Genomic DNA, 23,195 nt, shown 5'->3' with positions numbered 1-23,195 from the left:
TGACTGGCAGGGGCCCAAGCACTTGGGCCATCCTCTCCTGCTTGCCCAGGACCATTAGCAGGGAGCTGCACTGGAAGTGGAGTAGCTAGGACTTGAACCAGCACTCTGATATAGGATGCTGGCATTGTGGCACCTTAACCTGCTGTACCACAACACCAGCCCATTTTTTTGTTGGTTTGTTTGAAAAAATGCAGAATAAACCATATATTCTGCCTTTCCTGTATAATCTACATTTCAGGTTAACCAACTGATGAGTATCGTCTTAGACCAACCTCATAAAATTATAAAGTTAAACAAATCCTCAGGGCTTCTTACCAAAAAGATCAAATAACTTACAGAGAAAAAGTAAATTCAACTAGCATCAGACATCTCAAAAACAACTGGTGATGGAGGCCGGTGCCGTGGCACACTAGGTTAATTCTCCGCCTGCAGCACCGGCATTCCATATAGGCACCTGTTCTAGTCCCGGTTGCTCCTCTTCCAGTCCAGCACTCTGCTGTGGCCCGGGAAGGCAGTGAGGGATGGCCCAAGTGCTTGGGCCCTGCACCTACATGGGAGACCAAAAGGAAGCACCTGGCTCCTGGCTTCGGATCGGCGTAGCTCTGGCCATAGTGGCCATTTGGGGGGTGAACCAATGGAAGGAAGACCTTTCTCTCTCTCTCTCTCTCTCTCACTGTCTAACTCTGTCAAATAAAAAAAAAAAACTGATGAATCAAGGCAACAATAGAGTATCATTTTTAAGAATTTATTAAAAGCAAATAGGAAGCAAAGAAATTTCTAGAAAGGCAACCCTCTGAGTAGTTATAGAAAAATAGTTTCAAACTGTAAGAACTTATGTTCCCATAAGGAAACCATGGGCCATTCATTTTTATTTTTAAAAATATTATTTATTTATTTATTTATTTATTTGAAAGGGAGGGAGGGAGAGAGAGAGAGAGAGAGAGAGAGAGAGAGAGAGTGAGAGTGATCTTCCACCTACTGGTTTACTACCAAAATGGCCAAAACAGTTTGGGCTGGGCCAAGCTGAAGCCAGGAGCCAGGAGCTTCTTCCAGGTCTCCCACATGGGTGCAGGCGCCCAAGCATACTCTGCTGCTTTCCCATGCTCATTAGCAGGCATCTGTATCAGAAGTGGAAGTAGAGCAGCCAGGACTTGAACTGACGCTGATATGGGATGGTGGCACTGCAGACGGTGGCTTAACCCGCTACGCCACAGCACCACAGCACTTTCTTTTGTTTCCTAAAGTGTGTGTGTGTGTGTGTGTGTGTGTGTGAGAGAGAGAGAGAGAGAGATCTTCCATTCCATTTGGGACTTCCCAGCTAAATGAGCATGGAGCTGAATTGGAAGCGGAGCAGCCAGGGCTCAAACCAGCACTCCAATAAAGGATGCCAGCATGGCGGCTTAGCCCACTGTGCCACAAGGTTGACCCCTTCATGGGCCATTCTTGATGCTACTAGAGGATGAGCTCCAAATATCTAAGAGATAACTAGGCAATGAAACTTCAGCAGAAAACTCACAATGAGTATATATACCCAATTGTTGATCTAAGATTAAAACAAAGGTAGAGTTGAGGGTAGAAAACAATACATGGGTGTTAAATATTATGAGAAAATAGAAGAAAAATGAAATAAATCCACTGATTACTGTACAGGCAGGTGGAAGTTAAAAGATGTCAATAAGGAGCTGACACTGTGGTGTAGCGGGTAAAGCCGCCACCTGCAGTGCCAGCATCCTATATGGGTACCAGTTCAAATCCTGGCTGCTCCACTTCTGATCCAGCTCTCTGCTATGGCTCGGGAAAGCAAGAGAGGATTGCCTAAGTCCTTGGGCCCCTGCACCCTTGTGAGAGACTTGGAAGAAGCTCCTGGCTCCTGGCTTCGGATCAGCGCAGTTCCAGCTATTGCAGCAATCTGGGGAGTGAACCAGCAGATGGAAGATCTCTCTCTCTCTCCCTCTTTCTCTCTCTCTCTCTGCCTCTGCCTCTCTGTAACTCTGCCTTTCAAATAAGTGAGTCTTTTAAAAAAAAGTCAATAAAAACAATGAAACTGAATAGGGAATAATTAAATAAGAAAAATGACAATGAGATCATTAGAAAAATTTAGATATGAGAAAAACCACTAGAACAATAAACAAACCATTCTAAATAACAATAAAATATTTAAAGAACAAAGACTACAAATCTATAGCAATTATAACAAATGGAAGCAATTTTTAAACATCAGGACAAGTATTTTAGTCTTATCAATAAATGTGAATGGTTTCAACTCACTTATTAAAGCAAAAACTATGCTTAATTTGGTACACAGTGTAGGGCCCCTCTATATACTGTGGAAAAGCTCATGCCTAAACAAAGGGATTTAGAAAAACAAAATAAAGAAGCAGAACACCATAAACCCGGCCAACAGAAGCAGTAAGAAGGCCAGGGAAAAGATTCTGATACCACACAAGCAGAAAGCAAGCCAGGCTGCACTCAACATGACAAAGTCAAGTAAATGGTTATTAAAAACCAGAATTCACAACCATTAGAAACATTTAGGTATCCAATAATATAGCGCCTGGTTTAAGAAGCAAAGCAAAACAAAACACACAAGAGATGTAAGATGACACAGACAGAAACACTACTAAGAGATTTTAGTATACTATTTTTCGTGTAAGACAGATCTACCACCCAAAATTACGTAGGGAGAGATGGTCTAACACAGTAAGTCTGAAGATGTGTATCTATGCACTCTACACTCTGTTACGAGGGAAGAAGTGTATCTTCACCCCAACCACCTACAGAACATTCACAAACATTCAGCTTCTAGTAGATCAGAGAGAAAACATCAGGGAGTGCTACAAAAGTAGCAATAAAATAATCAGCACACTCAGACCGAAACCCAGTATAACAGATATAAAGGAAATAGCTAACAAAAAATAAACACACAAAATCCTTTTGGAACTCTATCAAAAAACTCCTTGGCAGGGTGGGAAGGGCAAGCAATTGGCCCAGATGCCTAAGCCATGGTTTGAGAAAGTCTGCATTCCACACTGGGGTTCCCGTTCTTGGCTCCTTGGCTTCTGGACCAAGCTTCCTGCTGGGTGTCCTGGGAGACAGCAGGTGACAGCTCAAATACTTGAGTCCTTGCTACTGTTGTGGGAGTATCAGGCTTCCGGCTCTAGCCTGGCCTAGCCCCAGCTGTTGTAGACATTTACGGGCAGGGGGGTGAAACACAGTTTTGCAAGATTTCTCTATCTCTGTCTTTAAAATGGAATGAAACAAAACAACAACCCTCCTGAGCTGAAATGGAACTGTAAAATGAAATTAAGAAACTTCTAAAATCTGATGATGAAAGGTCGCCTATCAGAATCTACAGTGTACATTTAAGTCCATGTCAAAGGAAGATCATAGCAAAAACTACTTCGATGGTTTTTTAAAAAGGAGTTAAATAACTCACTGAAAAAAATGGAAAAATAGTTACAAAAGAAAGTAATAAAGATAAAAGCAGAAGTTTATAAGGTTGAAACCAGCATTGTGGCACAGCCATTTAAGCCACAGCTTAGGGTGCCAGCATCCCATATCAGAGTGCCAATTCAACTCCTAGCTGCTCAGCTTTAGATATGGCTTCCTGCTAATATGCCTGAGAATTCTACAGAAGGCCCCTGCCACACACACGGGAGACCTGGATGGAGTTCCTGACTCCTAGCTTTAGCCTGATCCAGCCCTGGCTGTTGCAGCCAAGTATTTGGGGAGTGAATCAGCAGTATGAAAAATCTCTTTCTCTCTGCATCTCTCTCTTTCTCTGATGCTCTGCTTTTCAAGTAAATAAATAAAGAAATCTTTGGGGGGGGGAGAAAGAGAGAAATCTACTAGGTAAACAACACTGCACCTAATTACTAAAATTACATTTTCCAGGGGGAAAAATCAAAATAGATAAATTATACTAGCTAACTTGGTCAGAATGACAAGGGAAAGATAATCATTGAAAAAGGCAAAATTTAAAAATTGTGGGAATCTACTTTGCCTATTGCTGTTCAAATAAATTTGAGAACCTAAACAAAACTGAGAATTTCTTCACTAAGGAAACATAGGTTGAAAATCCGGACCACATGCAGGCAGAAAGCATAGGTAGACCACATTCCAAGGAAGAACTAGAGACAGCTGCTCAAGAGCTAACCACAGACAAGTGGGCCTGCGTGAGTGCCGAGACTTCTACCACATCTTCAAAGCTCAGATTGTCCCAGGGCTCAACAAATCAGTCCAGGCGACTGAACATGGAAGAAAACGTCTGATTCTTTTGTGAATCAAGCACAACACTGATGCCTAGATTTGATAGACAATTTAAAAAACGCAGAACAGTATCATTAATGCATATTGCTATACAACATTAAATAACACAGTGGTAAATATAGTTTTCCATGGCATGAGAAAAAACAGGGTTGAAAAAACAGGTTTAAAAATGCATTCTTTTTTTTTTTTTTTGACAGGCAGAGTTAGACAGTGAGAGAGAGAGAGACAGAGAGAAAGGTCTTCCTTTTCCGTTAGTTCACCCTCCAATGGCCACTGTGGCTGGCGCACCGCGCTGATCCGAAGCCAGGGGCCAGGTACTTCCTCCTGGTCTTCCATGGGGTACAGGGCCCAAGGACTTGGGCCATCCTCCACTGCCTTCTTGGGCCACAGCAGAGAGCTGGCCTGGAAGAGGAGCAACCAGGACAGAATCCGGTACCCCGACTGGGACTAGAACCCGGGGTGCTGGCGCCACAAGTGGAAGATTAGCCTAGTGAGCCGGGGTGCCAGCTACTAGAAATGCATTCATTTGCCATATGAACAGATACCAGATGGAGCATGACTTCCAGAAAAGCTAAAAAAAAAAAAAAAAAAAAAAAAAAAAAAAAAAAAAAAAAAGCCTTTGAGAAAAAGTCAACACATATTTCTGATTAAAAATAAAAACACTTTTGGAAATAAAAATTGGGAGTTTTTTCTTTTTAATAAGATGGATTAGTCAGCTTCGCATGCTCCTTCTGATTCACAGTTGGGAAATTTATGGTTCTAGATGGGACTGTGTCTGGAGGAGGCTGGCCGTGAGGGAGCAGGCAGAGGAATGAGCACAGGGAAGCAGAGACAGAGAGAGATGCTGGGTCAAACGTGGCCTAAATAACCGGTCTTCCTGTGAGAACTACCTGTTGAGGTCAAGCACCCTACACCCTGAAGATGCCCACCAGACCTGCTGTCTCCACCCTTACTCCATCGTCCTTTAACACCAAGATGTGGGAGCTGAAACATCTTGCGTGAGTTTGGAGAGCCAAGTTCTGCTTGACCCACTACGTAGGACAGTGCAGATGTACGAAAGACTTAAAGCGCTTACTTTACAGCACTAGGAAATACTCAAGGTATTTCTGCCAAAATCCAGAGCAAGGCAAAGAGGCTCACTATCTCCCCTGCTATTCACCGCTGCAGGGCTGGGGAATGACCTAATGAAACCCGACAAGAAAAATCCACTCAAAGAATACGGGTTTATACAGGGATGCAACTCTCTCTAAAATGCCCCTCATGCAGAGTTTCAGCCGACTTTTCTATAAAGACTGAGATAGTATTTGTTTTTGTGCATCCTTTCATAGCCACTCAATTCTGCCACTGTAGCACAAAAGCTACATACATAAATAAATGCATGCATGCGACTATGCTCCAACAAAACTTTATTTGCAGAAACAAGACTTGGTCAGTGGGACATAGTTTTGCACCCACTTCCAGTCCGGTGTGGGGAACCTTGTTTCTGCCAAGGGCAATCTGGATATTGATAACATCATTCACAGGCCATACAAAATCATCAGCTTAGAAATCAACCTGCTATTGATCTAGTGAATTTTGACTCCCACCTATTGTTGCCTTGGCAAAGGATTTTGTGGGCATTATATGGTCTTCTCATGGAGAACAAACCAAAACGAACTCACTAAGAGACTCCAGGGAGAGAGGGAGGGTAGGGTGGGATGTATCATGTTTTAAGAACTGTATATATGGAATTCACGAAATTTGCTCCCTTTATATAAGTTTTAAAAATTTAATAAAAATTGAGATTCCAAAAGCTAGCAAGATAATAGAATTGACATAAAAAATTCAATAATGTTCACAGGACAAACAGTTGAAAGATGTAACTGCAGGAAATAAAAATCCCACTGACACCATCAGCAAAGATTAAATACTTAGGAATGAGCAGAACAAAAATGAACAAAACCCACAGGAAGAAAACTTTAAAACGCTATTCCAAGTCAAAAACTTGGACTTGAACAATGGAAGGTTTCTATAATTTTACTATAGCTGTGTAGGATGTGAAGAGTGTGTGGGAACTCTCTGTTCTCTGTAATTTCTCTGTTTTTGCAAATTTTCAGTAAGTCTAATGCTATTTCAAAGTAAAAGTTAAAAAGAAATTTAAGAAAAAAAAAGGAAAGTAGAGATCCTGAGGTATGGAAAATGCATCATAGATACTTCTGGAGGTTTTTCCTTGAATATTTTTAGATGTTTGAAATTGTATAGTGTTTTATTAGAAAATTATGTTCCCCAGAACACAAGTGTTAATGGCTGTTTTGCAATGTTGGTGTGATTTTATATACTTAAAGGCCAAATTACCTCCAGATGAATTCTGTACGTATCAAATAGACAATAAAAGTCAACAAAGGAAAATTCAGCATGAATAAATTTACTTTTTCATAAACTTATTTATCAGGGTACCTATTGTCTTAAAAACTTGGGAGGGGTATAACTATAATATATATAAATATATAAATAATATATAATAATTTAACACTTTTTTATCTTTTATTTAATGAATATAAATTTCCAAAGTACAGCTTATGGATTACAATGGCTTCCCCCCCATAACTTCCCTTCCACCCACAACCCTCCACTTTCCCGCTCCCTCTCCCCTTCCATTCACATCAAGATTCATTTTCAATTCTCTTTATATACAGAAGATCAGTTTAGTATATATAAAGATTTCAACAGTTTGCCCTCACACAGCAACACAAAGTGAAAAAATACTGTTTGAGTACTAGTTATAGCATTAAATAACAGTGTACAGCACATTAATGACAGAGATCCTACATGATACTATTTTTAAAAATTGATTTTCTATGTAATTTCCAATTTAACACCAAGTTTTTTTTTCATTTTCAATTAACTTTATATACAGAAGATCAATTAAGTATATACTAAGTAAAGATTTCATCAGTTTGCACCCACACAGAAACACAAAGTGTAAAAATACTGTTTCAGTACTAGCTGTATCATTACTTCACATTGGACAACCCATTAAGGACAGATCCCATATGGGACGTAAGTACACAGTGACTCTTGATGTTGATTTAACAATTTAACACTCTTGTTTATGGCGTCAGTAATCTCCCTAGGCTCTAGTCATGGGTTGCCGAGGCTATGGAAGCCTTTAGGGTTCGCCAACTTTGATCTTATTCCAACAGGGTCATAGTCAAAGTGGAAGTTCTCTCCCCGCTTCAGAGAAAGGTACCTCCTACCTTGATGGCCCTGTTCTTTCCACTGGGATCACACTCGCTGAGATCCTTCATTTAGGTCTTCTTCTTCTTCTTTTTTTTTTCCAGAGTGTCTTGGCTTTCCATGCCTAAAATACTCTCATAGGCTCTTCAGTCAGATCCAAATGCCTTAAGGGCTGATTCTGAGGCCAGAGTGCTACTTAGGACATCTGCCATTCTATGAGTCTGCTGTGTCTCCCCCTTCCCCTGTTGGATCCTTCTCTCCCTTTTTGGTTTTATCAGTTAGTATTAGCAGACACTAGTCTTGTTTGTGTGATTCCTTTGACTCTTAAATCTATCAGAGCCATCAATTGTGAGCTGAAATTGATCACTTGGACTAGTGAGATGGCATTGGTACATGCCACCTTGATGGGATTGTATTGGAATCCCCTGGCACAATTCTAACTCCATCATTTGGGGCAAGTCCGATTTTGCATGTCCCCAATTGTACATCTCCTCCCTCTCTTTTTCTCATTCTTATATTTAACCAGGATCACTTTTCAGTTAAGATTTAAACACCTAAGAATAATTGTGTGTTAATTACAGAATTCAAGCAACAGTACTAGAACAAAAAAAAAATACTAAGATGGATATAAAGTATTACATTGTACATCAACAGTCAGCACAAGATCTGATCAAGTCACTGTTTCTCATAGTGTCCATTTCACTTCCACAGGTTTCCCCTTTGGTGCTCAGTTAGTTGTCACCGATCAGGGAAAACAAATATTTGTCTCTTTGGGACTGGCTTAATTCACTTAGCATGATGTTTTCCAGATTCCTCCATCTTGTTGCAAATGACCGGGTTTCATTGTTTCTTACTGCTGTATAGTATTCTATGGAGTACACGTCCCATAATTTCTTTATCCAGTCTACTGTTGATGGGCATTTGGGTTTGTTCCAGGTCTTAGCTACTGTGAATAGAGCTGTAATAAACATTAATGTGCAGATGGCTTTTTTGTTTGCCAATTTAATTTCCTTTGGGTAAATTCCAAGGAGTGGGATGGCTGGGTTGAATGGTAGGGTTATATTCAGGTTTCTGAGGAATCTCCAGACTGACTTCCATAGTGGCTTAACCAGTTTGCATTCCCACCAACAGTGGGTTAGTGTCCCTTTTTCCCCACATCCTCTCCAGCATCTATTGTTGGTAGATTTCTGGATGTGAGCCATTCTAACCGGGGTGAGGTGAAACCTCATTGTGGTTTTGATTTGCATTTCTCTGATTGCTAGTGATCTTGAACATTTTTTCATGTGTCTGTTGGCCATTTGGATTTCCTCTTTGGAAAGATGTCTGTTGAGGTCTTTGGCCCATCTCTTAAGTGGGTTGTTTGTTTTGATGTTGTGGATTTTCTTGATTTCTTTGTAGATTCTGGTTATCAACCCTTTATCTGTTGCATAGTTTGCAAATATTTTTTCCCATTCTGTCGGTTTCCTATTCACTTTCCTGATTGTTCCTTTTGAAGTACAGAAACTTCTCAATTTGATGCAATCCCAATAGTTAATTTTGGCTTTGACTGCCTGTGCTCCTGGGGTATTTTCCAAGAAGTCTTTGCCAGTACCTATATCTTGCAGGGTTTCTCCAATGCTCTCTAATAATTTGATGGTGTTGGGTCGTAGATTTAAGTCTTTAATCCATGTTGAATGAATTTTTGTGTAAGGTGAAAGGTAGGGATCTTGCTTCGTGATTCTGCACGTGGAAATCCAGTTTTCCCAGCACCATTTATTGAATAGACTGTCTTTACTCCAGGGACTGGTTTTGGATCTTTGATCAAATATGAGTTGGCTGTAGATATTTGGGTTGATTTCTGGTGTTTCTATTCTGTTCCATTGGTCTATCCATCTGTTTCTGTACCAGTACCATGCTGTTTTGATAACTACTGCCCTGTAGTATGTCCTGAGATCTGGTATTGTGATGCCTCCGGCTTTGTTTTTGTTGTACAAGATTGCTTTAGCTATTTGAGGTCTCCTGTGTCTCCATATGAATTTCAGCATCATTTTTTCCAGATCTGAGAAGAATGCCTTTGGTATTTTGATTGGTATTGCATTTAATCTGTAAATTGCTTTTGGGAGAATGGACATTTTGATGATGGTGATTCTTCCAATCCATGAGCATGGAAGATTTTTCCATTTTTTGGTATCCTCTTCTATCTCTTTCTGTAAGGTTTTGTAATTTTCATCGTACAGATTTTTAATGTCCTTGGTTAAGTTTATTCCAAGGTATTTGATTGTTCTTGTAGCTATTGTGAATGGGATTGATCTTAGAAGTTCTTCCTCAGCCGTGGCATTGCCTGTGTATACAAAGGCTGTTGATTTTTGTGCATTGATTTTATATCCTGCTACTTTGCCAAACTCTTCTATGAGTTCCAATAGTCTCTTAGTAGAGTTCTTTGGGTCCCCTAAATAAAGAATCATATCATCTGCAAAGAGGGATAGTTTGAGTTCGTCCTTCCCAATTTGTATCCCTTTAATTTCTTTTTCTTGCCTAATAGCTCTGGCTAAGACTTCCAGAACTATATTGAAGAGCAGTGGTGAGAGTGGTCATCCCTGTCTGGTACCAGATCTCAGTGGAAATGCTTCTAACTTTTCCCCATTCAATAGGATACTGGCCGTGGGTTTTTCATAAATTGCTTTGATTGTATTGAGGAATGTTCCTTCTATACCCAGTTTGCTTAGGGTTTTCATCATGAAAGGGTGTTGAATTTTATCAAATGCTTTCTCTGCGTCCATTGAGAGAATCATATGGTTTTTCTTCTGCAGTCTGTTAATGTGGTGTATCACGTTGATTGTTTTGCGAACACTGAACCATCCCTGCATACCAGGGATAAATCCCACTTGGTCTGGGTGGGTAATCTTTCTAATTTGATGTTGCATTCTATTCGCCAGAATTTTATTGAGGATTTTTGCATCTATGTTCATCAGGGATATTGGTCTGTAATTCTCTTTCAATGCTGCATCTTTTTCTGGCTTAGGAATTAAGGTGATGCTGGCTTCATAGAAAGAATTTGGGAGGATTCCCTCTTTTTCAATTGCTCTGAATAGTTTGAGGAGAATTGCAGTTAATTCTTCTTTAAATGTCTGATAGAATTCAGCAGTGAATCCATCTGGTCCTGGGCTTTTCTTTGTTGGGAGGGCCTTTATTGCTGTTTCAATTTCTGTCTCAGTTATGGGTCTGTTTAGGTTTTCTATGTCTTCCTGGTTCAATTTAGGTAGGTTGTATGTGTCCAGGAATCTATCCATTTCTGATAGATTTCCCTGTTTGCTGGCAAATAAGCCCTTGTAGTAATTTCTGATGATTCTTTTTATTTCTGTGGTGTCTGTTGTTACGTTTCCTTTTTCATCTCTGATTATATTGATTTGGGTCTTTTCTCTTCTTTTTTTAGTTAGTTGGGCCAATGGGGTGTCAATTTTGTTTATTTTTTTCAAAAAACCAGCTCCTCGTTTGGCTGATTTTTTGTCATTTTTTTTTATTCAATCCTGTTGATTTCTTCTCTAATTTTAATTATTTCTCTTCTCCTACTAGCTTTGGGTATGATTTGCTGCTGATTTTCTAGATCCTTGAGATGATCTGAAAGCTCATCTATTTGGTGCCTTTCCAATTTCTTGATGTAGGAACCTATTGATATAAACTTTCCTCTTAACACTGCTTTTGCTGTATCCCATAGGTTTGGTATGATGTGCTGTTATCCTCATTTACTTCCAGAAAATTTTTGATTTCTCTTTTAATTTCTTCTATGACCCATTGTTCATTCAGGAGCATGTTATTCAGTCTCCATGTGTTTGCACGTGATCTAGGGATTCCCGAGTTGCTAATTTCCAACTTCATTCCTTTGTGGTCTGAGAAGCTGCATGGTATGATTCTAATTCTTTTGAATTTGCTGAGACTTGCTTTATGGCCTAGTATGTGGTCAATCCTAGAGAAGGTTCCATGGACTGCTGAGAAGAATGTAAAAGCTTTCTGTGTAGGATGAAAAGTTCTGTAGATATCTGTTAGATCCATTTGAGCTATAGTGTCATTTAAATCTACTGTCTCCTTGTTGATCTTCTGTCCTGTTGATCTGTCTAGCTCTGAGAGTGGAGTATTGAAGTCCCCCAGTACTACTGTATTGGGGTCTAAGTCTCCCTTTAATTCCCTTAACAAGTCTTTTAAATAAACCGGTGTCCTGTAATTAGGTGCATATACATTGATAATCGTTATATCTTCCTGTTGAATGGATCCCTTAATCATTATATAGTGCCCCTCTTTGTCTCTCCTAATAGTTTTTGTGGTAAAATTTATGTTATCTGATATTAAGATAGCTACGCCCGCTCTTTTTTCATTTCTGTTGGCATGGTATATCTTTTTCCAGCCTTTCACTTTCAGTCTGTGTGTATCTTTGTTAGAAAGATGTGTTTCTTGTAAGCAGCAAATAGATGGGTTTTGTTCCTTAACCCAATCAGCCAATCAGTGTCTTTTAACTGGATTGTTCAGGCCTTTAACGTTTAATGTGACTATCGATAAGTAGTAACTTTGCCCTACCATTTTTGGGTTTCCTGTGATCTTTTGCTGTGAGGTTTCCTTCCTTTACCTTCTTTCATATTGATGACCGTGTTTCTGTGTGTAACACATCTTTAAGCATCTTTTGCAGGGCTGGACGGGTGGTGACAAATTCTTTCAGTTTCTGTTTGCTGTGAAAGGTCTCTCTTTCACTTTCATTCACAAATGAGAGCTTTGCAGGATATAATATTCTGGGCTGGCAGTTTTTCTCTCTTAGTACCTGGGCTATATCTCGCCATTCCCTCCTCGCTTGCAGGGTTTCTGATGAGAAGTCTGCTGTGAGTCTAATTGGGGATCCCCTGAGAGTGGTCTGACGTTTCTCTCTTGCACATTTTAAGATCTTTTCTTTATGTTTCACTGTGGTGAGTTTAATAACAATGTGTCGTGGTGATGATCTCTTTTGGTCATGTTTATTAGGGGTTCTATGAGCTTCCTGTACTAAGATGTCTCTGTCCTTCTCCAAACCTGGGAAATTTTCTGCTAGTATCTCACTAAAAAGGCCTTCTAATCCTTTCTCCCTCTCCATGCCTTCAGGAACTCCTATGACCCAAATGTTAGGTTTCTTAATAGTATCCTGTAGATTCCTGACAGTATTTTTTAGATTTCTGATTTCTTCTTCTTTTCTTTGGTTTGCCTGTTTCCTTTCCTATTCTCTGTCTTCTAAGTCCGATATTCTTTTCTTCTGCTTCATCCATTCTGTTTTTAAGGCTCTCTAATGTGTTTGTCATTTGATCTATTGAATTCTTCATTTCATTATGGTTTCTCGTCACTATCACAGTTTCTTGTTCTACCAGTTGTTTCATTTCATTTTGATTCCTCCTTAATATTTCATTTTCGTGAGAGAGATTTTCTGTCTTGTCCATCAAGGATTTCTGTAGTTCAAGAATTTGTTTTTGAGAGCTTCTTAATGATCTTACCAATTTTTTGAGATCCGCTTCTTGCATTTCTTCGATCTCATCATCTTCATAATCTTGAATTGGGGTGTGTTTTTCATTTGGGGGCATCATAGTGTCTTCCTTGCTCTTGTTACCTTGGTTTCTACATTTGTTTGGCATCTTGGAGGTGTTCTTTGTTTCCTTCGCTGTGGTGTTTTATCTCATTATACTATGACACTATAGTATGTGGACTGCCTGCTTTTGATGGATCCTTAGAGGCTTTGCTGTGTGGCCAAAGAGCTCTGTTTGGTTCTTCAGGGTTAAGAGTGCACCCAAAGTGACTCACCCAGATTGTTCTCTGGCTTGCTCTCTTGCTCTCTCTCTCTCTTTTTTTTTTTTTTAAAGACTCAGTTGGGAAGAAATTCCACACAGCTCACCGGGTTGCCTAGGTCACGGAGTTTGTTTTACATATGTAAAATGGTGCCTGCTCTTTGTAAGGTGAGTGTCGAGAGAGGCTAGTGACCCTGCCTGCCGGTTCCACCTATTTATTTGCTTTTTTTTTTCTCTCCTCCAATCAGCCTGGTACACTTTCTCCCCCGTGTGACTTCAGACCATGCTCTAACCTTCCCGGCCTATGTCTGGGGTTACCTCTCCTTCCAGCGCCGGGGCTCAAATTCTGCGGCTGGGCTTCTTTGGCTGGGCTGGCTGGGTTCCCCGCTCCTGCAGCTCCTCTCTCGCAGCTCCGGTCCCGCGGCGCGGCTCGGTGCAGCAGTGGGCCACCTTGCTCTCCCCGTAGGTTTTCTGTGTCACATCCATGAGATCCGGAAGAGTTTCCTCTGCAGTTTTTTTTTTTTTTCTGAGTCTCTTCCTGGGGGTACAGTAACTCCACTTTTGTTAAACTATCTTGTCCCGGACTGCTGGTGCGCGCTCTCACTCTTCCGCCATCTTGGCTCCACAATTTATCACTTTTTCAAAAGCAGAAGCATAAACTACTAAAAAAAAAGCTGAGAGTTTTACAAAATCATTGATTTCATAAGGATCGCTTTTTTTTTTTTTTTTTGGACAGGCAGAGTTAGACAGTGAGAGAGACAGAAAGGTCTTCCTTCCGTTGGTTCATCCCCCAAATGGCCGCTACGGCCGGCACGCTGCGCTGATCCGAAGCCAGGAGCCAGGTGCTGTAGCCAACTTTTTACTGTTAAGTTTGTATTTCTTTTTTTTTTTTTTTTTTTTTATTTTGACAGGCAGAGTGGACAGTGAGAGAGAGACAGAGAGAAAGGTCTTCCTTTTGCCGTTGGTTCACCCTCCAATGGCCGCCGCGGTAGCGCGCTGTGGCCGGCACACCGCGCTGTTCCGATGGCAGGAGCCAGGTGCTTATCCTGGTCTCCCATGGGGTGCAGAGCCCAAACACTTGGGCCATCCTCCACTGCACTCCCTGGCCACAGCAGAGAGCTGGCCTGGAAGAGAGGCAACCGGGACAGAATCCGGCACCCGGACCAGGACTAGAACCCGGTGTGCTGGCGCCGCAAGGCGGAGGATTAGCCTAGTGAGCCGCGGCGCCGGCCCAACACTGACTTCTTGAAGACAAAATTGTTAGCACCTGCCATAACCTTAAAAATTCTTGTTTTTTTTGACTAAGGAACATCAAGGCAAGTAAACAAAGGGACATAGAAGTGATGTGAGTACCTCTGATGCACATTCCTGCAACGTTCCCTCCAGTGGAATGAGCACACTTTCATGTGATGTCTTCAGCCGCTGAGCCAACAGGGGAATGCCCCCTGCTTTCCGAATGGCTTCTTTATTGGCGTAACTCTTACTCAAACAAAACCAAATGCATCCTTCATAGCCACTGCATTGCTACTGAGCTCACCCCGATCAAAAATGGTCACACTTGGGGCTGGCATTGTGGCACAGTGGTGCAAGACACCGGCAGCCCATCTGGTGCTGGCTTGTGTCCCGGTTGCTCCACTTCCGATCCAGCTCCCTGCTAGCATGCCTGGGACAGCAGCAGAAGATGGCCCAAGTTCTTGGGCCCCTGCCACCCACATGAGAGACGTGAATGGAGTTCCTCGCTGCTGGCTTCAGCCTGGCCCATTTCTGGCCACTGTGGCCATTTGGGGAGTGAACCAGCAGATGGAAGATCCTTCTGTGTGTGTGTGTGTGTGTGTCTGTCTGTCTCTCCCTCTCTCCCTGTAACTCTGCTTTCATATAAATAAATAAATCTTTAAAAAATTGTTAAATGCTAATACTTTAAGTTGATTCTTCCACACTACCTAGCAGTCAACAGAGACACAGAAACAAACAAAACCCTTCAAAACACATTCCCTCTGGATTTGGGAGCTTTTCCATTTCCTTCCCACCAAGATAGCACCTGTAATTTTTTAAATATGGCTCTAATATTTACAGTAATAATATTTGTAAACCGTATCCTCGGCCCAAGTGCCTCAGGAAATTAGGCTCCCTAAAACCATTAGAACTTTTGGCCGGCACCGAAGCTCAATAGGCTAATCCTCCACCTGCAGTGCCGGCACACCGGGTTCTAGTCCCGGTCGGAAAACCGGATTCTGTCCGGTTGCCCCTCTTTCAGGCCAGCTCTCTGCTGTGGCCCGGGAGTGCAGTGGAGGATGGCCCAAGTGCTTGGGCCCTGCACCCCATAGGAGACCAGGATAGGCACCTGGCTCCTGCCATCGGATCAGCGCGGTGCGCCGGCCGCAGCGCGCCAGCCGCAGCGGCCATTGGAGGGTGAACCAACAGCAAAGGAAGACCTTTCTCTCTCTCTCTCTCTCTCTCACTGTCCACTCTGCCTGTCAAAAAAAAAAAAAAAACATTAGAACTTTCTAATGATAACTGAGAGCCCCATCCTCCCTTAAAATCATAGCTCCTCTTTGGAGGACACAGCCTTCCACATGAGCTACCAAAATCAGTCAAACCGCAGGGTACAACTTCTAGCTGCTTCCTTTGTGAAAACTCAAGTCCCCAAACACCTAAAGGGACGGAAACTTTACTCTAAAGACACAGTGCTACATCGGGTTACCCCATGAGGAAAGTGAGGCCACCTACCCAGAGTGCGAGTGGAACCCCAAGAGGAGGCTGTCAGTCATCGGGGGTCAGGTGTTGGGGGGAATCCTCTGTGTTCATCTGGGGACATAGAAGCTGTCATCCTTGCATGTCCACTCTGCTCTTCTCTGCAGGCCAAATTCCGCGGATACTGACCACACACATAGTCGTGTTCACAAATACCAACTATGGAAAGGAGCAGCCCAAACTAAGTAGATTCTTTGGATCTCAACACTGAATTCCTGGGAGAAGGGTTGGGTGGGATGGGCTTCATGTGTTATGGCCCAAGGGATGATTGGAACAAAAGTACTGAATGTAATGTGGGAAAGTAAGTCTAAGACAATGGGATGAGCACAGGGTAGACAGACGTAAAGTACCTGTGTACTACAGTTACTCTCTCATTGTCCACACAAAATGCAAACTCTTGAGCTCCCTTGATCTCACTGGATAGGGCCCTGTGTGAGAGCACTGTGGCCCTCCATCCTCTCTCTGGGCACGGCCACCCTGAGCCACTGGAAGCCTCGACAAAGCCTCAACTTGTTTCCCAGCTCTGAGTCTACACACATGTAGCTTAATCTTCCTCCAATGTTTTTCCCTGCCTAACAAAAACCCATTCAGCTTCCAACACTCAGCAAAGCAAGTCTGCTCTCCCCAGCCTTTCCCTCCTCGTGGGAGAATCAACCTGCTCCCCTCCCCTGCCGTGCTCCTCCACCAATGCCAGGAATGGCTTCAGCCGAATTCCTGAGCTTTGACCAGACTCTCCCTGCCCCTGCCCTCCACACTACCGGTAGGCTGTGAACTCACTGTGGCAAGAGCATACATTTATTTCTATTCCCATCCCTCAGTTCTGTATCTGGTGTGCACACACACACACAGCCACTCGGGAAATATCTGGAACGTTCTCCACTGGAATGCCTATGAGAAGCACAGAAGCAGGCCATGGTACTGACACTATGGGTGTGCACTGTGCCCGGTGTCTTCCTGCCTTGCTCTGACTCTGACCTCACTGCCCTCGCTCTCAGAGTACACCTGGCCACCTCTGGATTGAGTCCTCTCCTTTACTCTCATTTTAGCTGGAGATTTCTGCTTTAGGTCACCTACTCCCTGACCTGTGCCTAGTAACGGGAAACTGGATCTCCCATCTTGATGTGGTCAGTTAGTTTCCATCACTCTCCATCACTACAATGAAATACCTAAGACAAGTTCCTTAGGAAGGAAGGAGTTTTACTGCAGCTCTCAGTCTAGGAGGTTCATAGTCCAAGACTGGGCAGGCCCCGTTGGTTCAGTCATCTGGTGAGGCTGGAAGGTGGCACTGCAGGAGCATGTGCAGAGGATCACGGGGCGGGACAGAAGTAGAGGGAGTTGCTGGGCCCAGCTCAGGAGTTTAAAAGCACCTCCCTTTGTAAGAACTGCTGTCCGAGGGCACACCTCTAGCTGCCTAAGGACCTCTCGGAGCCGCACCTTCCAGACAAGTTAACTCTATTAAGTTTCCACTCTCTAAGTACCATTACCTTATGATGTTGAGATTTAAAGATCTGCGTAAGTTAGGAGTCTCATTCTTTTCAAGCTAGACATGGTCCCTCCCCAGCGTGTTCGCAACCCAGCAATTACAAGTCTGCTACGTTGGTCTTTCCTTGGCCCTAATTTGGCTATCATTGAAAATTCTATTAAAATGTGGGTCATTAGCTTAATTAGGTAAGTGCAAAAACTTACAGATGAGGCTACGTCAGAAAGTTCTTTGGAAATGGAATTAGATATGCTTTATTTTGTTCCAAAATTTCTTGAAATTCATGCCTAGTTTTCATTAGATGCATTATCCATGAACTCTCTGAAGACCCACTCATTCTAGGTGCCCAAACATAAAATCGTATTTCAGTTTTAGGTGACATGGTTCATTTTTTTTTTTAAATTTTTTGACAGGCAGAGTGGACAGTGAGAGAGAGAGAGAGACAGAGAGAAAGGTCTTCCTTTTGCTGTTGGTTCACCCTCCAATGGCCACCGTGGCCAGCACGCTACGGCCGGCACATTGCACTGATCCGAAGGCAGGAGCCAGGTGCTTCTCCTGGTCTCCCATGGGGTGCAGGGCCCAAGCACTTGGGCCATCCTCCACTGCACTCCCTGGCCACAGCAGAGAGCTGGCCTGGAAGAGGGGCAACCGGGACAGAACCAGCGCCCCGACCGGGACTAGAACCCAGTGTGCCGGCGCCGCAAGGCGGAGGATTAGCCTAGTGAGCCACGGCGCTGGCCATGGTTCATTCTTATAATTGAATGGGTGTATTTTCAGTGGAAAGTCACATCAGGCTACCACATGGTGGTTTCATTACTTTAGCTGATTAATGGTGATAATAGTAATAATTACACATTTCTCAGATACACATTCACATTAAAATCCATGTCAATCCAACAGTCATTAACCCTTTATGTATAAAGTACTGGGCCAGGTGCTGTGGAAGACTATGATGAATTAAGAACGTGCCTTGGGGCAGGCAATGCTGTAGTGGTTAAGACCCTGGCCGGATGCCAGTATCCCATGTTAAGAGTGCCTGGGCATCAGAAGCAATGGGTGGCAGGCCTATTAATGGCTGTTCTGTGCAGTGATCTGCCCTCAAGGAGACCCAACAGGCCAGTCCACTGCAGTGGCTTTCAATGTGGTAAGCCTGGGCTTCAGCAGAAGTCAGCTTGTGAAGAGCCCTGGCAGCTCTGCCAAAAGTTGGATCACTGGAAATGGACCTGCCCTGGAGTCGAAGGATGCCCAGGTCAGAGCCACAGATCTTATTGGCTCTAAGCTGAAAAACCCTTCACTCAGCCCAGCTTCCAAAGTGACCACTGCAGCTGAGGGGACGGCCAAGCAGGGTCAGCAACATTGCAGGCAGAACTGTGAATTTCTTGTTAGAGATGCCACCTGCCTTTACCTGGCCAGCTCTCCTCCCAGGCCAGCTAAGTAATGAAAGTCAACAGAGTGCCTTCCCCCAGGAGGTTCACAACTCCCTTAGGATGTACCCCATGTGAAGAGATAGATAGGTCTGGGCCTCTTAACCTACAAGGCCTAAAGCCCACCAGATTATTACCAGGCCCCTTCTATCAGGTTCTATTTGCCTCTCAATCAGAAAACTTAATTGTAGCTTAGACAGCACCTTTCTTAGCTCCTCTAGTAATGACTCTGTCCTTTGTTCTAGACCCTGTCTAGCTCACTTGGGCCTCATTCCTTTATAATCATAACCTCTACTCTACCACCAATGGCTCTACTCCTAACCTGTGTGTACTGATGGTCCTCTTCCCCACTTAATGCTGTATAATTGTTCAGACCTGGTTAACGCCACTCTTAGGAACATTGGTTACTATCCTCACCCTGTCTTTTATGACCTTGTCTAAATATGATCAGAGTCGGCGAACTTGGAAGGCTTCTATAACCTTGGCAACTCATGACGAGAGCGTATGGTGGTTACTGGCACCATAAACTAGAGTGCCAATTTGTTGGGTCAACAACAGGAGTCACTGTGCACTTGCTCCTCATGTGGGATCTCTGTCCTTAATGTGCTGTACATTGTGATTTAATGCTATAACTAGTACTCAAACAGTATGTTTCACTTTGTGTTTCTATGTGGGTGCAAACTGTTGAAATCTTTACTTTATATACAGAAGATCAATTTAGTATATATTAAGAGAATTGAAAATGAATCTTGATGTGAATAGAAGGGGAGAGAGAGCAGGAGAGGGGAGGGTTGCGGGTGGGAGGGAAGTTATAGGAGGGGGAAGCCATTGTAATCCATAAGCTGTACATTGGAAATTTATATTCATTAAATAAAAGTTAAAAAAAATAAAGAATCAAAATTAGAGATTAAAACGGAAAAAAAAAGAGTGTCTGGGTTCAAGTTCCAGCTCCACTCCCTATTAGAGTTTCCTACCAATGCACGCCCTGGGAGGCAACTGGTGATGGCTCAAGTGGTTCAGTCCTTGCCAACCATATGGGAGACTTGGATTGAATTCTCAGCTCCTGGGCCTTTGAGGATTGAACCAGTGGAAAGGAGCTGTGTGTGTGCATCTCTCTGTCTTTCAATTTGAAAAACCAAATCTACAGATATGCCCCTTGTGTTCAGGAATGTAGAGTGCAGAAGGAGACAATCTGGCGAGATACAAGCAGATGAGGAGACATGAGTCCGTTGATCGTGACTAGGTAAGATGAAAACACATTTCTACATTGCATTTGCTCTTTAAGGTCTTTCCTGACATGCCAAGGGTGGAGAGCAGAATGCTGTTTTTTTCCTTTGGCTGGCAGTCATAGAATGAAACAATCATTTTTTTCTGAGTATCTATGTGAGATGTACTCATAGAAGACCAACTGGCAAATGTGGGGAAAAGAAGGACAATCAGTAGCCACTTCAGAGAAAACCCCTATGAACTATTTTGTGTACTTGTTTGCATTTTTTAATCAATTCTGATAGGTAGATCTTCCAAAGTTAGGCTCCTAGATGTCAATGGTTTTCCGTCCTGTTCTGTTTTTGTGTAATGTCAAATATCATGCATTTCATTCCTTGCCATTAAAGACGGTTTCCCAGAAATTCACAAGAAATTCCCATTATCTTTTAATTACATTTTTTTCCATGAAGGTTTGGAAGCACCCTCATATACCTGGAACCCTCAGCAGTGACGGCTGACTCTAGGTGTCAATTATGGATCGACAGCAACTCTACCACTGATCACAGTTTGCTACCATCGGGGCTGTGTTCAGCTCTCTGCTTCCTCATCAACAATAAAACAAGGGCAGTGCCCACAGCTCAGTCTTCCTGGGGGAGTCCTCACAGCTGAGTGTCCACATAAGAGGCCATGGGCCACCAGACTGCTTTTCACCACCACACCTGCACACAAATGCCGTAGGTGGCAATCACAGTCCCGTCAACATTATCCATCGTTTTTGAGAGATGAGGTTGAACGTGCTTTGGGGCCACTCGTTAACAGAAACATACAAAAGTAATTTCTAGGGACGCGTGATCCAAAGAGGGGTCTGGAGAGGTGGGAAGGGGCAGGAGGCATCACCAACTTGGTGATACCTCCGTGTTCTCTCACCACCCGCCGGGCTCACCTGAATTTGGCAATATTTGCAATGGTCTTGGCTGCCAAACACCTCAGGATCTTGTGTGGAGAATCGAGAATATTAACCATAACTGGTAAGCCCCCAAGGTCAACAATATTACGTCTGATTTGAGGATTATGACTGATTTCCTTCAGGATTTTTAATGAGCCAATCTACGCGAGGGGGAAAAAAAAGTTATATATGAGTGAGTACTTAAGACATAACCGGTGCTATGTTTTTAAAAATTCCAAGTCTACCTAAAATCCTTCCCCAATTAAGTTTTGTTAAGAAATAGTTTCCATCCCGAGGGGTTACACACATCCTCCCTATTTTCCTTCATTCATGGAAAGGAACGTTCACTCTTCAAGAAGCCCGACAAACTGCCGGAATAGGGAGGAAACCCCTTCGTGGACATGGGAGGAGAGAAGCCAGCAGACGGTGCAGCAGACAGAAGCAGCAGGCTGGCTCCCAGCAGTCACCGCGGACAAAGGCAAGGCCCAGGCGGCCAGGAAGGACTGACTCCTAGAGCTGAGAGCCCCCACACGGCAGGAAACAAACTCCACGTCCTCGGTGGGTAAGGGGCAAGGCAGGCAGCGAGATTAGGTAGGAAGAGTTGAGCTGGAAGATTTTTTCTCACAGTTTCTGAGAGCCCACATTGTGAGGCCACCTACCTGTCAATCCATACACCCACTTTCCCAGGAGGCATCTGTTTCTCCTACACCAGGAAGGAGAAGTCGCCATTAAGGCCACTGTGCAAGTTAAACTCTATGCAGAGACAGCATGAAACTCCCAGAAACACTCGTGCACACTCCATCCCACCCGGACTCCCCGTCGTTGGCATATTTAATTACTCACTACCTCACAGAGGTGACTGCTACGTGGGGGAGTGTCTTATTCCTGCCTTGTGGGCAGCTGCCCCTTGCTTTAGGGTCTTTCCCTGGCCTCTGCCCATGCTGTCTCCTCACGGGCAGCTCCCTGGCCCACTCAGGACAGGAATCTCTCTGTGTGTGTACGTTCACTCTCTTGTTTTTTTTTTTTCTTTTGATTTCATAAATGTGAATTTACAGAGTGCAACTTTTGTATTGTTGTGGCTTCCCCCCCCCCCAACCTCCCTCCCTCCCGTGGCCCTCCCCTCTCCCTCTCCCATCCTGCCCTTTATCGAGTTTCATTTTCAATTACCTTCATATACTGAAGATCAACTAATTATATACTAAGCAAGGATTTCAACAGGCTGCATTCACACAACCACACAAGGTATAGTGTATTGTTCGACTACTAGTGTTTTTAAGTTTCATAGTAAAACACATTACACGCTCTTGTTTTGAAATGACGCCTACTCTCACTTGTGTGCTGTGTTTATGCCTCTCTGAATTCTTACCTCCGGGGGACCAATAGAGCTTGGAATAGAAACTAAGATACCTATTGCTGTAACACAGGGACACAGCCACTCACTCACCTTACACTTGGTTCATCCATGTCGAGTAAATTGATTAACACTTCGAGGCCTCCCACAGCTCTGATGGCCAACGGGCAGGTCTCCTGGAATAGGTTGAAATCTCGCATGGACGACAGCACCATCATCGTAGTTGTCTGATTTCCTCCCTGTGAAGATGCAAGGCTGGGGGAAGGTAACATTAAGACCACATGTCTGCAGAAATGTATGAAACGGTTAGGAAGCCCAGCTAGGAGACGCTAGGAAACGCATCTCCCTGTACGCAGCACGCTCCATCGTTTTAAATTCTCTGAGTGGGCTATAACTTGTTCAATGAATTGTGCAGAGCTGAAGCACGGGAAAGCCATGCAGCCTTCATAAAACATTCCTGGTACGAGTCGGCATTTCCAGGCGGTCTCTTAAAGGGCCTGGAGGTCAGACAGGATCAGGACACTAAGGATAGGCAAGGGGTGAGGCTCGGGAGGGTGGTGAGGAATGGAAGTTTCTATGGTGAGGGGGTGTTGGTAAGGTAGAGGATGCCTGGGAATTATTCTTACACGGTGCAATATGTATGGGATCTTCACCCAGTTTCCTGGCATACAAAACCTAAAAGCCTCACCATCTTCCAAAGGATAATGTCTTGTGTGTACTAAGGAGCTGGCTGCTGGCTGGCAGCCGCTCCAGTAAATTAAATTCGGAACGTTGATACCAG

General features: G+C 43.4%; 1 protein-coding gene across 1 annotated transcript in view; it reads right to left on the bottom strand.

Annotated features, from left to right (window-relative positions):
- The window catches only part of ODAD2 (outer dynein arm docking complex subunit 2), a 69,113-nt gene extending 46,481 nt beyond the window's left edge, over positions 1 to 22,632 (bottom strand). Inside the window, 2 exon segments of the mRNA XM_062210820.1 lie at positions 21,061 to 21,224; positions 22,513 to 22,632. Coding sequence (XP_062066804.1) covers positions 21,061 to 21,224; positions 22,513 to 22,632 — 284 coding nt within the window.
- Positions 22,633 to 23,195: the final 563 nt, after the last annotated feature.

Source organism: Lepus europaeus, chromosome 14 (genome assembly GCF_033115175.1).
Source record: "Lepus europaeus isolate LE1 chromosome 14, mLepTim1.pri, whole genome shotgun sequence".
Classification (NCBI taxonomy): domain Eukaryota; kingdom Metazoa; phylum Chordata; class Mammalia; order Lagomorpha; family Leporidae; genus Lepus; species Lepus europaeus.
The sequence above is the reverse complement of the archived record's forward strand: the minus strand, read 5'-3'. Positions and strand labels throughout refer to the sequence as shown.